The sequence below is a fragment of the Marmota marmota genome, unplaced genomic scaffold, assembly GCF_001458135.2.
Source record: "Marmota marmota marmota unplaced genomic scaffold, marMar, whole genome shotgun sequence".
In the NCBI taxonomy this organism is placed as follows: Eukaryota; Metazoa; Chordata; class Mammalia; order Rodentia; family Sciuridae; genus Marmota; species Marmota marmota.
This window is the reverse complement of record NW_025999932.1, coordinates 39,926,335-39,945,552: the sequence shown is the minus strand read 5'-3', so window position 1 is coordinate 39,945,552 and position 19,218 is coordinate 39,926,335. Positions and strand designations below refer to the sequence as shown.

Genomic DNA, 19,218 nt, shown 5'->3' with positions numbered 1-19,218 from the left:
GGTGGTGGGGCTGGGGCTGGGGAGAGACCTGTGTGCTTTGAGAGCTTTACATTTTCATTTGGCCAATAATTTGAATGGATGATCTTCAAGGAATTTAAGTAAACTGTTACAACAGGTGGTCCATCTAGTAGATGAGTACCAGAAAGAGACGACCATGACAGGGGGCCACTATGGGCTCTTTATTGAGACAACCCATGATGGCGGTGCCCAAGTCTATAGGCACCGAAGTAAAGAGTTCTTAGGAGCAACCTGGAATCCTTATGTTCCACCTTACATGGTAAGATCCAGAAAGGAATTCTTTCTTCTTTAATCCTTTGGAGTCACCAGATGTTTAAACTTAACCCAGTAGAAAATATCTGCTGCTACAGAATTTTAAAAATATACCATTCATGTTCAGTTAGGATGTAGGGAATAACAGCTTGGAGTGGTGCTACCTAATTCTGTTAGGGATGGAGTTTTAGGATTCTTATACATGTCATATCTTCTTGAACAGAGCAGGCACCCAGGTGGTGTAGGAAATAATGGTATTTCTTTTCATTCTTGGCCACCATGACATCTTCCTTCCGTGGCTTTGATCACATACTTTCCTAGTCACTTTTCTGCCTCTGTTTCTTCTCTCTTCCTGAGTCTGGATGTTCTTTCTCTTCCTGCCCCTCAATTTGGAGTTCTCCAAAGCTTTGGTCCTTAAATCTTTTCTCAGACCTCCTGCCTCATGAGTCTTAAATTTATTCTGCATCCCTTTGACTTACTTGAACTCCAGTCCTCAATTCTCCCATTGCTTAACATTCTGTCTTGTTGACGTCTCAAAATTCCAAAATAGCATGTCTTAACTTCCCATTTGTAAACTTCTACTGTTTTTCTCTAGAATCCTAGTTTTATGTTTTAAATTATTTTGACCACTTTCTTTTATTGCTTTTTGCATAAATCAGTCTTTAGTTACTAGTCCAGCATCTCCATTGCCTTCTGCTGGGAACTCTGTGCCCACCTCCTGCTGTTTTCCTGGATCCCCCACACTTTTTATTCCAGAGAAAATGAGAAGAGGCTGTGTTGTATGAATGGGAGACCACAGATTTTGTTCTGAAGCCTCACAGACCTGGTTTCAGATGCCCAGCACAGAGCAGCTCACTAGCCAGCCAGCACAGAGCAAATCATTTAAATTCTCTGAACAATGTCAGTTTTGTGTCCGAAAAGTATGGAGTATTAATATGTTAATGGATTGTTGTGAATATAAATAAAATAATATTTATTTAAATGCCAGCACAGTGCCTTATACATAGTAACTATCCAAGAAATGTTTGTTAAATTGTTGAATCAAGTTAACACATGCAGATGCCATGTGGGTTAAGAAAAATAATGGTAAAGGATTCTGTATCTGATTAAAGTAAGTGGGTCCTGTGCTGTTGGTCAAGAGGATGTGCTGTTGGTCAAGAGGATGTGCTCTGGGTGTGTAAAAATATCAAAGTAGTTAAGAACTGAGTGGCTGTTTAGTTACATGATAGGAACTCTCTGAGGAGTCACCTCCTTGGAAGGATAAATAGGAAAAAGAATGCTAGACATGCTATCAAGCAGGTGAATCTACATTGCATCTTTAAAAATTCCCAGAAAAAGATGGACAGGCACTTGGGTTCAAATGGTTAGTGATAATATTCAGACATCTTAATTTTTATTAGAAATATTTTTAGCGCAGTGTCCCTGGGTAGAAATTGATCTGAGTAGTCTGTGTTCATTTAAATCAGTATCAGTCTCCTCCCTTTTTTGTGGGGGAAAAATGTTGCATAAAATATGTGTGTGTGTGTGTGTGTGTGTGTGTTTCTTGACCTCGATAGGCTGTTATGGAAAAAGAAGGTAGGGGTACCTTCCTGGTAATAGGAAACTAGAGTCCATTCTACTTAGAACAGAGCTCCAATAAGTGGGAGTTGTCCGCAGTGTCAAGACATCTTTCCCAGGCACTTAGGGATGGTTTCCTGAATGCCAACACCATCGTTGAGTACAGTGGTACTTTTCAGGTCATGGGTCTCAGGCCACTACAGTCTTAACACTTAAAACCCCAAACCTACATTGTTGTCTCTGAAGCTGTTTGATCCATGAATATTCTTGCTGGCATTGCATATTGAGTTTCCTTTGAACATCTCCTTGACTTTTAAGCATTTCAAATGAAGGAGTCTTAAGTAAGAGTTTTTAGAGTACCACATACCACATACTCCTTGTCCTTTTGGAATTTCAGAACTCTTAGAAGAAAGGAAGGAAAATAACTGAGAAGTATAGCAAATTATCAGCTAACAGTCCTTTGACATATAACATCAGTGGCAACGATTGCTGGCTGTTAGGCATGCTAAAAAAATGAAATGTTTTTAAGTAATCACTTATTTTTACTAAAGAGGAGACCGATAGGCTGTTATTGTGGGAAACCAGTTTAGTTGCAGTAGCCAAATATGGTGCGTGTGTGCACAGAAAAAATGCAGTGGAACAGCTGTTGCAGAAATCTGCCCAAGTTCTGAGTTGCTTTAAAGCCTCACTCTTTGTCAGTTGCTTTTTCTTAGAGTTCCCATTTCTAGTCCTTTATCTTCTCAAAACAGCTTTTACATGTGTGGAGAGTGAAATTGATTGGGATGGCTTTCAAGAACTGATCAAGGTGCTATGTAAATGATGATACTGTTTTTATAGTTTTGAAACATTTTAAGTTTTCCAGTGGCTGTCACACTCAGTTGCAATTAGTGTACTTGCTGGTCACAGTTAAATTTGGGCTCCAAGTTTCAATGCAGATGTATATTCTCAATTAAATTTCTGCCTTGTTGCTGAGGGTGTAGCACAGTGGTGAGAGTGCATGCTTAGCATGCATGAAGCCTGGAATTGAAGCCCAAGCACCGAATAATAATAACAACAGTAATTTAAAAATAAAATTCAGTGTTAAAAATGAATGTAAAAATATTACTTTTCAGTTGTGCAATGAAGCAGTCAGACAGTCTCTGTTTGCTCTTCACTTTGTAGCATAAAATTAAAGTGGACCAAAAATATCACCAAGCCATGAAAGCAAAGTTATTGTCTTAGACACACAATGAGGGTGGGAATGCGGGGGAGGGCTGGCACCAAGGGGAAGTATTCAGTCATTAGGGGAAACAAGGGTGAGACATTTCACAGGACGGGCTTTTCAGAATGGACTAAGCAGGAAAAAGGAAAAGGTTCTCTATGGATATTGTTCACTGGTTTGTGTGTATGGGGACAACAGGTGTCATATGCAAAACAGAAAAAGAAGTTACTTTGCTTGTAATGAATGGTAAACAGAGTGTGCATAAACTAATATAAAAACAAAAATAGATGAGTGATCCTATAGAAAAGCAAACTTGCCTGGCTCAAATGCATTAACTGCTGTTTACTGTAGGTCAAAATGGCAAGCAGAGATTCAAAGGAAAACAATGACTACTATATGTGGTCATTGCTCCCTTCTCTTAGCTGGGTGAGCCAGGTGTCCTGGCTTTGGAACATGCCCTGCTTTCCCTGTGGCCCTGTTGATCTAGGCCTATGGCATCGTCCTCATAGTTTTGTGAAAGTTAATGCTTCCATGTCATTATGTCTGTTACCTTTTGAAGACCAAGTTGTAAACAGAGATGGTGACTCCAGGGTATTCTTGTTTTCTCAGCAAAATATAGGATCCTGGAATTAGAGAAGATGGAAGGGAAATGCTCAATCATATGATTATGTGTATGTTCTAGTCTTGGTTATCCAGATCGGAAATTGGTATTTTGCTTGTTTGGGCCTGAAATTTGATATCCCAGCCTGGTTCTCCCAGTATGTCTTTGATCAATCATCTTGATATTTTCAACAAGTGGAACGTGAACCCATATTTTAAAAGTAACTGAAATTTTAGCAATTAGGAAATATCATAAATAAAACAAGTAAATAAAATGAAGCTGAGCACATGTATGCTCTTTGGGTCACATTTCCACTTTGCCACATTATTGGTTGAGGATGGATGGTTTAATTTTTATCTAGTGTTGGGCTAAGCACTTGTGTATCTATGATTTCACATTAGTTAGGTCTTATTATCTGTTCTCTAGCTGACAAATCCAAACAGCTTAAAGACTTGCTCATAATCATAGAGACGACTTATGGCAAAGGTGAGATTTGAACCCAAGACTTCTGATTGCACAACTGGTATCCTTTCTCTGACACCAAGCAGCCAGTGTAGCAGGTGAATCTATTATAGAAATTTTTCTATAAAGTATTTTTTAAGTGAATTTTATATTCCATTATTAAGAGATGGAACTTAATATACTAAAACACTAAAATAAAGAGGTATGTTCTTGTAGAATTTTTTAAAAATGTGTTGTTTCCTAATAATAAAATCACATAATACAGCATGTCTCTATTTTTACACATTTTAAGGAAAATAAGCATTTGATAAGCAGATAATCAAAAATGTCAGATATAACATTGGGTCTCAAAATATGAATGTTATAAGTGCCACTGATACAGTACATTAAAATAAGCTCTCTTAAAATCAAACCATAAGAAGTGGCGTGGCTTGTAAATCTCTTAATTCAGGAGTGAAGTGGAGGGACAGTGGTACTTGATGCAAAGAGAGTATACCCTATAAATTTAGGCTACCAAAAATGTTTAGATTATGGTGAGCTACCTCATTTCATCTCCAGATGAGGAAATAGAAAAATGTAGCTCAGAGTCATTCTACTGAAAAAGGTGGAAGACAGAGCCCTTGCAGTGAACTTGGACCCAGCAAAGCCACCTCCACTACCCTTTCCTGCCCACCACCAGCCTCTGCCCAGACAGGGCAGGGTCAGTATAAGCCAGAATTGGCAGGCAGGCTACTCCTCCCTGGTGAGGGCAAAAGATCTCAGGCCACCATGACCAGATCTATAATTTCTACTTCTAAAGGAATAGCCTCTTTCTCTTACAAATTTCATCTTTTGTAATGAGTGAGCCAAAAAAAAAATACATTTTGCTTTTTTGATGTGACTCAAGGCGAGAATGAAAAATAAATATTGGCTGTTACCTTATCAGATACTATATGGCCTTACTTTTAAACGTTCTTTCTGCACAGGGCCTGTTTATAGCAGAAGCCTATGGGAGACAAGTGGGGGTAGGAAAGTAGATGGTGGCCTGAGGCACTTATTTGCTTGAGAAAAATTGCTGCCAGATGAGCGGTTTCAGAAAGGAAAGGCTGCTGATGTGGTTTGGAGTGGGTTCAGGATTAAAGAGGATGCAGTTTCTCCTCTCCTTTATAAATGTTCACTGGAGACTGATGGGGTTTTGTATGCATGTGTATTTCCTTTATCTATTAGGGAAATAGCAAGAAATATAGGAACACCCTGTGATAAAATAGATGAAGTGGCGGCTGAGGGAACAGACGGATGAAGTGGAAGGAGTATGCCCCAGGTCTATGACATCTTGTATTATGACGAAATTCTTGGCATGGTGGATTTGCTAAGTCCACAGGTAATCAACTCAGTGAATGGGAGGAATGTATGGGGCACAAGTGGGGGAGACGCTATGCCTTCAGCAGTTTTTAATGTAAATAGCACTCATTCCCATGAAAGTGGCTACAGGCTGAATTTTTATTTTATTAAATTAGTGTCTACCCTGGAAGAATTCCAGAGAGAGTAAGCTGGAGTGAGCAGAGCTGTCATTTGTTACATTGCCTCCACTGCTTTGATGAATGACTCTCCCAGTCCTAGATCTGCTAATCAGATTAGATGCCTGCTGCAAGACAGTGAGACTGGGAATAGTTGCATGCTGCATTTCAAAGCAAGAAAGCAAAAGGAATATCTCAGCCTGTAATTTTTAATCCTGTAGAAATTTCTGAAATACTAATCCCTGTTACCAATGAGCCTCTCTTTAGGAGGAAATTTAAATATGGCTTCAAAATAATACAATTGCCTTGCTAACATTGTTATTTGCCAATCATTTTTTGAAATGGTCTATTAATACCTATTTTATAGCAACAAATTTTGATTTGAATTTGTTCACTTGCTATCTTTTAATACTGAGCTCTCTTTTCCAGAGCTCCTATCTGCAGGGCCTTATTTTGGCACCCGTGAAAGCCCTCTCAACTGGGTATCAGAAAGGCTGCTCATTCAGCAAAAGAGTCCCACTGGGTCCCCACAAGCTAGAGAGGACAGGAGGAAGGGTATGAGAGGACAGAGAGAGGCAGACTAGTGGCCCTGGCCCCCCTCCGTTGTCTCAGTGACTAGGAGAAATTCACTGGACCCCAGCAACCAGGGACATAAAACTGGTCCTTCCAGTGCTAGGAAACCCACACCCCTGCATCCAGGACCTGAATCTCCTCCTCCCTCTGCTGGGCTTTTATAGATAAAGCGCTTCTTCTGCCCCTTTCCTGAAATAGCTTTTATTTATTTAATTAATTTATTGTTTTATGTGTGTACATATGTATATATTTAGATCTGGGCAATGGAGTGAAGATACAGCTGTACCATTTCTTGCCCAAACTTATTTACCTGGGTATTTGCCTGGAATAGGAGTGGTATCAGGGTGTTGGCAGGAGAAGGCCCACATTAGAAAGGATCTTCCTATAATACAGCACCTGCTTTTTCTGAGCCCATCAGTTAGACACGCCCTTAGGTTAAGCATACATACAGAGAAGCGCTCACAAAATATACATCAGTGAGTTTCCACAAACAGATGGACCGATGCAACATCCGATTGAATTTACCTTGTTAAGATGCTTCTTTCAAGCTTTTGTAGGAATTTTTTGAAAGACAGCAAAATATACTAAAGGAAATGGAAACCACCTACTGTACTTATACCCCAGAATGAGCATTGGTAATGTTTAGGTGTGTTTCTAATCTGTGTCTCCTTTTTACACGTAAACAGATATGCATCCCAGTAAACACACACACACACACACACACACACGGCACAACCTTTGAAGCTTTATGCATGTGTGCACAATACACAAAAGTTATAAATAATTGCAGCCACACGATATACAGATTTTTAGATGTTTCATGGTGTGGCCCTTGCTTCATCAGCAGAGTGGCAGGGAAAATAAGTCAGAAAATCTGAGAACTATCTCCTCTCTTGGTAGCTGGAAAAAGGGCTTGGAGTGGGGAAGAGTTGGAAAAAGTGGCTTACATATAAATATGGATTCCTATATTATACTGATCCAGTATCTTTTCATCTCTTAGAACTGCCCGTTTATTTATTTATAACTGATGCAAAATAATTGTATATATTTGGCAGATACAGTGTGATAATTCAGTACATGTTAAGTAATGTATTACGAGCAAATCAAGGTAGTATTTCCTTCTCCTTAAATATTTATAATTTTTGTGTTAGAAACCTTCAGACCCTTTGTTCTAGTTATTTTGAAACATAAAATACATTGTTGTGAACTCTAGTCACCTTACTGTGCTGTAGAATACTAGAATATATTCTCCCTATTTAATTGTTTTTTGGTACTTGTTATCCATTCTGTTTCTATCTACCATTCTTTTTAAAAAAATATATATTTTGTTTTCTTCTGTATTTGTAATTTGAGTTATTACCAGAGAATGTATTGGGATTTTTGTATTTGGAAAATATCTTCTCAGATGGCTTCTTTTTCTTTTCTTGTTAAAAAGCGTGTTCACAGATAGTATGAAGTGGGCTTTCTGTTTATGTGTGTTTCTGTTGTATTGTCTTTACAGTCGAAATCAGCTGTCTGCCCTGCCCGCCTGCCTGTGTGGTCTGCCTCTCAAAGTCTTAATCGCAAGTAACAACAAGCTGGGATCACTACCAGAAGAGATAGGTCAGCTCAAACAGTTAATGGAGCTGGTATGTTACTGATTTCTAAGATGCTCTTTTTGTTTGTTGACCAATCATGACCTATCAGGGTATTCTAAAAGACTTTTTGCTACAGTTGAGTAAGGAGAAGCTTCTGTTAGTCCATTTCCCATTGCTATAACAAAACAACCAAGACGGGACCCTTTATAAAGAAAGAAACTTTATTTTTAGCTCACAGTTTTAGAGGCTGAATGGCCAAGATCAGGTGTCCTTGTCCACTTCTCCTCCCGTGAGGGACCTCTCAGCTCATCACAATACAGCTGGTGGGGGCAAATGCCAGAGAGACAGGTCGCATGGTGAGATGAGAAACCAGAGAGCAGGGAGGGCTGCTCTTGCCTTTTATAACAACTTTCTCATGGGAGCTTACTGGGATCTCAGGAGAACTGTGTTAATCCCCGTGAACTAACCACCTCCCACCAGGCTCCATCTGTTTTATACATTCTACCACCTCTTGATACCACCAAACTGGGGACTAAGCTTCAGACACACCACATCCAATCCATAGCAGAGCTAGGTTGCTGAAGTGCAGTTATAAGGATATTAAATGGGGTGACATGACGCCAGCAGCCTGTGGCTTTGCTATGACACAGTTCCTAAAGTTTATAAGTTTCCTGTAGTTTAAGCAGATCCTGAAGTTTGCAGAATTTATAGTTCCTGAGGTTGACAGGTTATCACATTGTAGTTAGATAATTTTTCCAGATTATATATGAATTATGAAAAATTATGGCTAACCCAAAGAAATAATATGCAAATAAGTTAGTAGGCCAGAATATAGGAAGGCATATAATTAAGTCAGAGGACAGAAAGAACAGGGTACTGTGAGTCTGTAAAGATTTTTGGCATGTCTGGAGCGGTGCTGCCTCTAGTCCTGGCACTGGAGCTGGTGTGTGGTTTAAGGAGCTCTCTGAGCTTTTCTTAGTCCCCTGTCCTGTGCCCCACTCTGGCAGGGGTACCCTGCATCTTAATTACTGTGCTGTCTTCTCCCAGATCTTGTGACTTTTCTCCACCAGCACTAACTCTAGGCCCCTCGAGTTCTAGAATGTTAGCTTCACAGTTGATTGTAAAAGGCATGTAGCTCTTGGCCTCTTTTTGTGTGTGTGAGGGGCGGGCGGGTGGCTGGGGATTGAACCCAAAGCCTTATGCATGCGAGGCATACACTCTGCCAACTGAGCTATATCCTCAGCCACAAGCTCTTGACTTCTTGAAGAAACCTAGATCAGAGAGACAGCAACGTATGGGAAGGTTGCCCTTGCTAAGTGGTCACCTAAGCTGAAATACCATCACCAAACATTGTCCAGTGGAAAAGTAAACAGCAAAGGTGATTTGAGATGTACCAGTGACCATATCTTAAAAAGTAAAAAGAAGCAAGCTAATTTAACAATATTTTATGTGATGCCACATAGCCAAAAGATTATTAAACATCAAACATACTGAGATGTTTTACTTCTTTTTTTCCCACACCAAGTCTTTGAAATCTAACATGCATTTTATATTGACAACACGTTGCAGGTTGGACAGCCACATTTCTGGTGCTCAGTAGCCACTAGGCATGATAAGAGAGGGCCCTGTCAAGCCTGTGCAGTTTCTTCTCTGCTGCCTGCAGTGTTTGAGCAAGAGTGCTCTTTGTAAAAAGCATTTGTCTGTGAAGTAGCTGAAAAGTTAATAAGTTGACATTATTTAACCACAAGGAAGTGACTGGCCTTGGTCAAGGTCACAGACTAAAAAAAGATTATTTTCCATCCATTATCATTTATCTTTGATATCTGCTTAAAATAGTAGTGTTACTATAGGTAACCATGTCAGATTATTTTTAGTTATCAATTGGAACAAAAAACTCCCTGCAGAGCTTAAAGCAATTCTTGAATTACAGCAGGAAGCTTCTGTTTTATAGTCACATATTACCAGTTTGTTAACAGAATCCTCATGGAGGCAGAATGTTTGAGCTTAGTGCAACATGCTGAGGAAGTGGCTCAGTTTATCAGTCTCTTGGCATTGTTTGCTAACTGTTTTGGGGAAAAAATGTGTTTTTTAATTTTACATCAGACTCAGAGTATCTAAAAACTGGTTTGAAACTCTTTTCTTCCAAGTGTGGATGAACATTCGAGTTTAATGTCCATTTGAAAAACAAAACCAGAATACCTTGCCATCTACCGGAAAATAGTTGTCATTTCTTATTTTGGGAAGGGAGTGAAATTGGAGAACATTATCTTACCTTTTTAGTTATATCACAGTTACCTTATAATCTTAAAACAAAAAGCATTCCCAGTGTAGTAAAGTCATGTCCAGCCATTTCATATTGTCAGGGAATACCAAAAAGTGGTCATTTGGTCTGGGGATATAGCTCAGTTGGTAGAATGCTTGCCTTGCATGCACAAGGCCCTGGGTTCAGTCCCTAGCACCAAAAAAAAAAAAAAAAAAAAAAAAAAAAAAAAAAAATCATTCTCTTCCCATGAAGAAGTCACCTATGAGATGTCCTTTTTTTGAACCAAGAACATTGGCCAGGTGGTGTGTCCACATTGCCTGTGGGGGGCAAATCTTGTGGAATCTTTAGCTCTCTTGAGCTGGTTCTGTGAGGGTCATATCTGATGGGAATAATGTACAACTTTCTGACCTTGACCACTCCAAATGACTTCTTACCTGCTCTCATCTTACAGGTATGGTGTACGTTGATGTTGCTTTGTAAGCCTGTCTCTGCATGTGTTTTCTGTAAGGGGAGGAGGTAAAATGCTAACATTTACTGAGTACCTCCTTAATTCAGGTAGTCTGCTAGGGTATGACTTGTAATAGTTCATAGAATCTTGAAAATAACCTAGATAGGCCTGTATCATTTTTACATTTTGTAAATGTAAAATGGCCAGTTTAGGAATGACATATGTTATAAATGGCCAGTTTAGGAATGACATACCCAAAGCTGTGTGGCTACATGGTGGAACTAGGGTCAGAAGCAAGTTTGTCTGATTAAAGTCCACACCACAGAGCTGAGGGTGTAGCTACAAGGCCCTGGGTTCAATCTCCATTATTGCAAAAAATAAAAATAAAATAAGGCCCGTACCACAGTGTAGCCACTGTCACCTTCTCTAGGCTGCAAGCACTTAGTGATTTCTTTCCCTGGAGTCCATAGTAAGGGTATCTGTGTTGGAAAATTTTCTTACCGTGGAACCGAGTCAGGTAGGGTCTATAGTCTTATCCTGTATTGACTAAATCTCGTTTTACCGGTCCAATCCTTCTGAACATATTGGAAACCTGGCTCTTACTGAGGAATCTTGCAGAGGGATGAGGTGTTTGGTGAGAGGTGCTGTCTAAATACCTCTTGTTACAGGTAACAGCTGTGAAGATCAACACACTAAGGCAGAGCACAGTAAAACTGAGAGCATTTTGCGGGGCATTTGTCAGAGATCTATGAGTTTCTCTGGTTTTATGTGCATGGAGTCCACTGGGGCTCCAGCTCTTTGGGTTTTCTCAGTTCTGCGCTCCACGAGTTCACAGTTGGTGAAAGTCATGTCTTTTAGCTCTGATCCAAAATATCATGGATTTAGAAACCTATTTTGACATCCAAAAGCTTAGAAGACCTTGCTCAAGTGATAACTGGTTGGAAAGTGTTTCCTAGCCCTCAACAGACACACTATTTGTTATTCACTTTTCATGAAATGTTTGGAAGTGTGGGAAGTTTGAATTCAAAGATTGATTCTAGACATGATGTATTGAGCAGCTTCCGAGGAAAATGGCTTCTTGATTATTTTTATGCATAGCATTCCAAACTGCAGCATGTAAAGGTGATGTAAATGCAGGTGTCCTCCCTAACCATTTGTCCATTCCTGGTCTCTGGAGATGCCTCCTAACATCTGAGGTTCCTGTGGGATGGGTAGGAAACCCTAAGCTTTCTGAGGCCCCTCTGTGGCTTCCAGTTCTGCCTTTCTTAGGAAGAGCCACAGTGTGGAGCATGAGTTTGTGGGTACATGGAGGGCTGTGAAGTAGAGCTTTATACTGGAGAGAGGCACTGGTGTTGAGATTCTTTATCATACCAGAAGTTGCTGAAGGTGGTTTGTATTTAAATGTATTTGTATTGAAGTGAATATGTTGAATTTTCTTCTTTTTAAAGTTCTGACCCATGAGCAATGAGGTTTTCTTTCTTCTTTCTTCTTCTTTTTTTTTTATCCGTTGTTAACAAGTCAAGATATCTGTGTTTCGACCAAAGTGTTTTCATTATTTCAGATATCAGAAATGGGTCTTCCTGATGTTGGGAGAAAATTAGTTGTTCAAAGCTTACCTTTTATTTTATAGGCACAGAGAAGGTAATCCATACCTGAAGTTGCTCACTGAACCATACTGAAGGGATTTCCATGGAAGGGCATGGATACATGACAGGAGGCGAGTGGAGTGTTAATAACTTGCATTTCCTGTTAGAACATTGTATTCCATTAATTAAATGGGATCATGAGAATTTATTACCAAAAATTCCACTTAAGCTAGTAGTATCAGCACACTAAGCTTTTGAAAACCTGAATGCCAGAGCAAGGTCACTAGTAAGAGGCCACCTGCAACTCCACAGTGTCGCCTGGTCTCCTTGGACTCTGCTCTAACCTAGATTATCTTGTCGCAGTGTTTATGATGGTTTTCATTAGATGCTACTGCTGTAAAAACACTTCTCGTCTTTTTTGAAATATTGTATTCTCAAATGAGTGAGCATCACTTAGCTTAATAATTCCTGAATTAATTCTGTTATTATAAATCCTTCTCATTTTGCCTTCTGAAGGTACATTAGCAATTAGCGTTTAGTAACAAAAATGTAAGACTTCCATTATTGTGACAAAGAGAGAACCTTAATTTCCAAAGGTTTTTTTTTTAAAACATGATGTTTAAACCCATAGAAAATAGGTAGAGTTTAAATCATAGTTAGAATTTTCTATTTTGTTTTTTATGAGAATAACAAAGTTGGACAGACTGGTTCATGAAAAACTTAAGCTTTTTATATTATTTATAATTAGATTTAATTCTGTATCAAAAAGAATGAAATTGATACATCTAACAGAAGATGTTCACGATTCTTCTTGATCTACTTGTTTTTTTGTAATATGGTAACATTAAATATGTGCTGATTTGATTTCACAGAAGCTTGAAATAATTATTCTCTAAAGACATAGCTTAGGGATAATAGAAAATTCAAAATTAATTCATTTGATAATTAAGTAAGTGAGCCTGGAATTTATAACCTGATAAATTCTCACTAACTGCAGAAGTGTCAGGCATTAGTGTTGTTTACTTTTAAAATTCATTTTCCTAAATATTATCTTCATCAGGTAATTAAATAAAAATCCATAACTCATTCTAGACTAAATTTGGACCAAAATGTTCTAGAAAATGGGGCCATTCTAGAAATATTTTTTGCATATTTTCAAAACTGTACTATCTTATCCCTAGACACCTAGACTATTATCTCCTCTTTCTTCCTCATTCTCCAGCTAATTAAGACATAATTACCCATGGGGTTTTATTTTTGTGATGAAATTCATAACCTCCTTAAAATTTGACAAGATTCAATGACTTATGGGGATTGGAGTTTTGCACTGTTTTCTGCAATATTGGTTATACAATGATGCAAAGTCTTTATCTCCCTTATGGGCTAGATCTGCCAGGGTAATCTCTCCCCATTATTTTGTCAGTGGAGGAAGTAACCAAGAGTACATAGTACTAATAAAATAATCTTGCTTTTACCCTGTGTCCTTCAACATTGAAAAGACAATTGGAATTTGTGTTTCAAATTGTCTACAAATGTCCTATCATATAGATGAAAATTTTGTTTTTATCATTATGGGAAATGTTTGTTTGTTTGTTTAAGTCTACCAAGTAACTGTTTTTTTTTCTGCTGGTGAGTATTTAAATATAGTTGACAGAAGTTAATTTTCTTTGATGAGGCCATTATGTTAGAAATACATGTTGGAAAAATTAACTTACATTTAGAGAGATGGCTTACCCTGATTTCATGGTCAACTCAGGAATGACCAGCAAAGTGCAAGGTGTGTGTGTGTGTGTGTGTGTGTGTGTGTGTGTGTGTTTCATGCTAAAAAATAGAATAAGTGTGAGTTTCATGTCAGGAGATTTCATGCTGTGCATATGCTGACTAAATGTCTAGGTTTTCTCCTTGCTTTCCTCTGTCTGAATAGGAGCTGAGCACGTACCCTTAGCCTTAAGTGATGGAAGTGTGGAACTGGCTTCCCCTACTCGGGAGAACAGCTCTGGGTGTGAGCATCACCCAATGGGACTGGGCTACACCCCCCTGAAACCCAATCACTTGCCTCATTTGGGTGGAACTCTCTAAAGTGTCTTCCCCCCAGTAAATAGGGCTTCAGGCTGCACTTGCTCTCTTTTTTGTCTTCCTCCCTTGCCTACTTTGTGGGAGCCGGGACAGAAGAGCCGTCACTGAACCCCAAGAAAAAGGTACTTTCTGTGCCTGTGTGATTACTTAGTGTCAGCCCAGCTCACCTGAAGTGACCCTGACTGATTTAGTCGCGTGTCACGGCATTCCTCTCTGTACTCCTTATTTTTTGAGAGAAAGGCCCTTGAAACCTCTGAAAATTGTCAGTTTCACAATCAAAATCAGTGATTTTCATGATCTGTAAAAGGGTCTTTCTCCTGCTGTCATTCATAAAACTTATTAAAAGAATAAAACTTATTTTAGAGTCCAACAGCATAAATTCTCTCTACAGATGGAAAATGATTCCCTGTAATTCTTCCCCACAACCTCACCTCCACCACCAGCAAGATCACCCAAGTGACCGTGGAAGGTAGGGGCCGAGCAGAATGATTTGCTGTCACGTATTTCTGAGGCTTGCCTGTGTTCCACTGAAGTCTTTTAAAAGGGAATGGAATCGTGCCTCTTGCTGGTTTCTTTCTTAGTTCAGGCAAAGAAAGGTGTGGCTATCAATGGAAGGCTTTGGATGCTGACCTCTGTGACAGATCCTGGGCCACCTCCTCCTTCTGTCCTGGCCTCCCCACATGTCTTAGTCTCTTTAGGGGAGTGTTCATGGAGTTCCGTTGTTTTAAACACTGGGAGTGTTTTTCTTAAAATTGTGTGTGACTGTCCTGGACCAGGAGCAGTGCAGCAGCTTGGGGGCAATGCCACTGAACACCTCGTGTTCCTAACCCATCTCATCCCACCGCGGTGCTTCAGCAGCCGAGGACAGAAAACTACAGTGGGTCCACGACACCTGTGCACTCAGGCTTCTTGGCTGGCAGCATGGCAGCAACAATATTGTTCATTCTCGTCTATTGAGCATCATGATGATCATGACAGGTGCCTGAGGACTTGTAGATGAAATAGTCAGAGGGTGGGGATTCACTGACAGTGTATAGCCCTGGTCTAACAGGGATCAGGGACTGCAGGGGATGAGTTAATCTCAGTGATGAGTTAATTTCATCTGAATGAAAGTGAAATGGATTTTTGATACATGGGCCATGGTGCCTTCAAAGGTGAGTTGGGGGTGGGTGGGTTGTGGGTTCCAAAGTAAAGTGGGATATTTAAGAACATGGTCTTATGGAGAGCATTTATAATGTGACTCTATCTTTGGATATCTCCAATACCAAGTAGGGCCTTCTTGGAATTTAAGTAAGTATGTTGGAGCATCCTGGGCTCCCAGCCAAAAGGCAGAAGGAGTTACAACATCGTGAAGTGTCAGCATAAATGGATTTCAGAGGTTCATCCAGCATTCATTGGTCTCTGCTTTATATCGGGCACTGTGCTAGACACCAGGAGGATGCTGAGGATCTCATAGTGGGGAAGGCAAAGCCAATGAACACACTGTGTATGGGATCGCAGAGGGAAAGGTGGGCCATCTTTCAGGTGTTGGATCAGAGTGAGAGAGGGGAGGAGAACCTCATGGATGATTTCAAAGAGGAGGTTGAGAGTTGAATTAGGTCTTAAAAGATGAGTAAGTGGGACAAGATGACATTTTTGTGGACAGGGACATCAGGCAGGGAAATAGTGTGAATACATTTGGGACCACTAAACAGTGGCACATGCTGATGACTGCAAATCAGGACCCTATGGCTTGAATGTAGAATTCAAGGGAGGAACCGACAGACCCATTGTAGATGCTGGAACTTTCTTCAGATATCTAAGCTGGTAGACATCATAATGAAATGTGTGCCCTGGCAGCTCTGAGAAGGATGGATCTGAAGGGGAGAGCAATGTATGGAAACCAGTCAGGAGGTCATTGGTTGCCATATATAACCAATGAGAGAGAGAGCGATGGTCCAGACTGAAGGAGGAGCAGGGTTGGGGAGAGGAGAAGGTACAGAGTAGGATTAGTGAGGTAATAAGGATATATAAGACTATCAAGTCATGGATCCCATTTTATGTGTGTCAAGATGTGGTTCCAATCAAGGATATATAGGGCATTAGTCTTCAAAATCTTCCTATCCACAGTCTTGCTTATTAGCTATAAGGTTTGCCAGCCATTTGTTAAGAACCCTGTTTTAAATAAATAAGCACCAGACAGTGCATTCATGTTTCACTCAGCTTTTTCCCTGCTGCAACTAAAAGATCTGACCAGGAAAATTTAAAGGCTGAGGTTGTGGCTTAGTGGTAGAGCGCTTGCCTAGCCTGTGCACGGCACTGGATTCAGTTCTCACCACCGTGTAAAATAAATGAATAAAACAAAGTTCCATCAACAACTAAAAAATTAAAAAAGAAATAAAAAGTTTATCCAAGGGCTTATGGTTTCAAAAGTCTTAGTTCATGGAAGGCTGGCTCCATTTCTCAGGGGAATGTGGCAGAACATCATGGAGGAAGAGTGTGGCAGAGGGAAGCAGCTCACATGGGGATCAGGAAGCAGAGACAGAGGTCTCCTGTTGCCAGATACAAATATATACCCCAAAGCCAAAGCCACGCTCCCAATGAACCTCCTCCTCTAGCCACAACCTACCTGCTTTCAGTTATCACTCAGTTGATCCCATCAGGGATTAATTCACTGGTTAGGTTAAGGCTATAACCCAATCATTTCTCCTCCAAACCTTCTTGCATTGTCTCACATGTGAGCTTTTGGGGGATAACACATCTAAGCTGAAACAATCCATATTCCTGTACTTGTAAGATAGAAGACATTGTCTCTTCTATCTAGAGCACCAAGACACACCGGCTTAATACTGGGCCAGTCCCTCATGGAGGACACTTGCAGGCCTTGGGCCAGCAAGCCTCATTTTTTTGATCTATAAATGTTAGGCTAGTAATACTGTTGCATGGGTTTGTCGTGAGATTTAAATGGAAGCACGTGGAAAGCAAGCGTGGCAGAAGCAGCTACAGATTTAGCATCCTTCCTTTCTCCCCTTTTCCCCTCTCCCAAGAGTGTTTAAAACTGAACTTTCTTTTTCTTCCCTGTGCTGAGCCTGACTTGCTAGGGACCTGGAGACACCTGTGTAGTTGTCCACTCTTTAAGGTCCCTAAGGAGAATTTACACAAAATGCTTGATTTCCTGGAGAGAGGCGCTGATGGTTTCTCTCCTGGCTTTCCATGCAGGATGTGAGCTGCAACGAGATCACAGCGCTGCCCCCGCAGATAGGCCAGCTCAAGTCTCTTCGGGAGCTGAACGTCAGGAGGAATTACCTAAAGGTTTTGCCACCAGGTAAGGATTTTTTTAAAAAATGGGGTGGAGGGTAAGGTGAAGAAAATGGGAGACATTTATTATTTTTTTGGTTTACTTTTGTGAAGAGGGTGCATCTTATTTTGTGTGTATGCCTATTAATATTAATCATTTGAATTGCACATGCAGGTGACCGAAAAGGGATGTTAAAGTTGTAACTTCATAAATCAAGGGCCATAGTAACAAACATTCCCTTGTCTATAGTTGTGGAGGGTGGGGTGGAGGGTGTATAAGTCTGCTAAAGCTGCTGTCAAAGAACCCTAGGCTGGGTGGCTTAAAGAACAGAAATTTAGGGCTGGGGTTGTAGCTCAGTGGTAGAGTGCTTGCCTCACACGTGTGAGGCACTGGGTTCAATCCTCAGCACCACATAAAAATACATAAATAAAATAAAGATATTATGTCCATCTACAACTACAAAAAAAAAAAAAAACAAAAAACAGAAATTTATCTTCTCAGTTCTGGAGGCCAAAAGTCTGAGATTCTATGTGTGTCTGTGTCCTGGTCTCTTCTTACAGTGACACCAAGGGATTAAATCCTAATGACCTCATTGAAGGCCATGTCTCCAAATACATTCATAGCCTGATATAGGGTTAGGATTTAGGGGCACACAAGCCAACCGTTTGTAATAGCAGCAGCATGAATTGTTTTTGGATACATGTGTGATGTTATGGGAAATGAAGCCAATAGTTTAGGGGACACGCTTAGACCTGAAAGATCCTGAAGAACCTGGCTAGCAAGATTTCTAGCCTTGGGGATCTGCGAGCCCTGGTTGTGAACCCCAGTATTCAGATTCAGTTCTTGGTGAGGGTGCTACCCCTGAGGGTTGAGCCTTGGTCACTGGTAGTTTTGGTGAATTTCACCATGCAGGTCCCATAGCCTCAGCATTGAGACTTGGGTCTTCCTGTCCCTGAGCATGAAGAGTACCTCAGACAGCCCTGCTCTGGAAGTTGTGGGCTTCTGCAGCATGTCCCTCCAGTATGGTATATGAGGGTTCACATAAAAAGAAGATTCATTTAGATAGGCTGCTTGAAAGCAGCCCTGTTGTGGGTAATGGATATGGATTTCAAATTTGGGTTTGGGCCTGGGTCAGGAAGGAATAGATGAGCAGTAGAATGCTGAATCACACACGCTCACTTTCAAAGATCATCTTGCTTTCCATAGTTTTGGTTTGAGGAATCTAGACATACCCGATAGTCAAACATAAACTTAAAAATATATCTGATTACAAGACCAATGTAATTCTACATCATGTGCAACCAGAAGAATGAGAAGTTACATTCCTTATGTGTGTAATATGTCAGAATACATTCTACTATTATATATAACTTAAAAAATAAAACAAAAAAATCTAAAACCAAAAGCAGGTATTTGGAAGTGGTAAGCATCAGGTTCATTTGACATTAATGCACCAACTTGAGAGCTACCTGATTTTTTTATTGTCCTGTTCCCACATCTTGATCTTTGGCTTGAGCTGTCTCATTCTTCAAGGCAAGAGAACAGAGCTCATGGATTCCTGGACGACAACTTGGCAAAATGCATGGTGTTTGATGGCTGGAAGATCAGGTGCTCACCAGCCACCTCCCACCTTTCTCCTGCTGATTTACATTTTTAAAGAAGTAGAATTAGAAAGTATCTCAGTGTAAGATTTATTACTTTATTACTTGAGATGCATTCATATAAAAATAGTGATTTTTCATCTTGTCAGCATGCAGTCACATTTTTTGAATGTATGTAAGCTTTTCTTGGCTTATGCAAGTTACAAATGGGAGACTTTTTATTAAGAGCA

The 19,218-nt window shown here is 40.1% G+C and overlaps 1 protein-coding gene across 1 annotated transcript in view; it reads left to right on the top strand.

Annotated features, from left to right (window-relative positions):
- Lrch1 (leucine rich repeats and calponin homology domain containing 1) overlaps positions 1–19,218 on the top strand; it is a 194,031-nt gene that overhangs the window by 118,524 nt on the left and 56,289 nt on the right. Inside the window, exons 4-5 of the mRNA XM_048800552.1 lie at positions 7,662–7,788; positions 17,309–17,414. Of these exons, the coding sequence (XP_048656509.1) occupies positions 7,662–7,788; positions 17,309–17,414 (233 nt within the window). The remainder of the gene's footprint in view (positions 1–7,661; positions 7,789–17,308; positions 17,415–19,218) is intronic.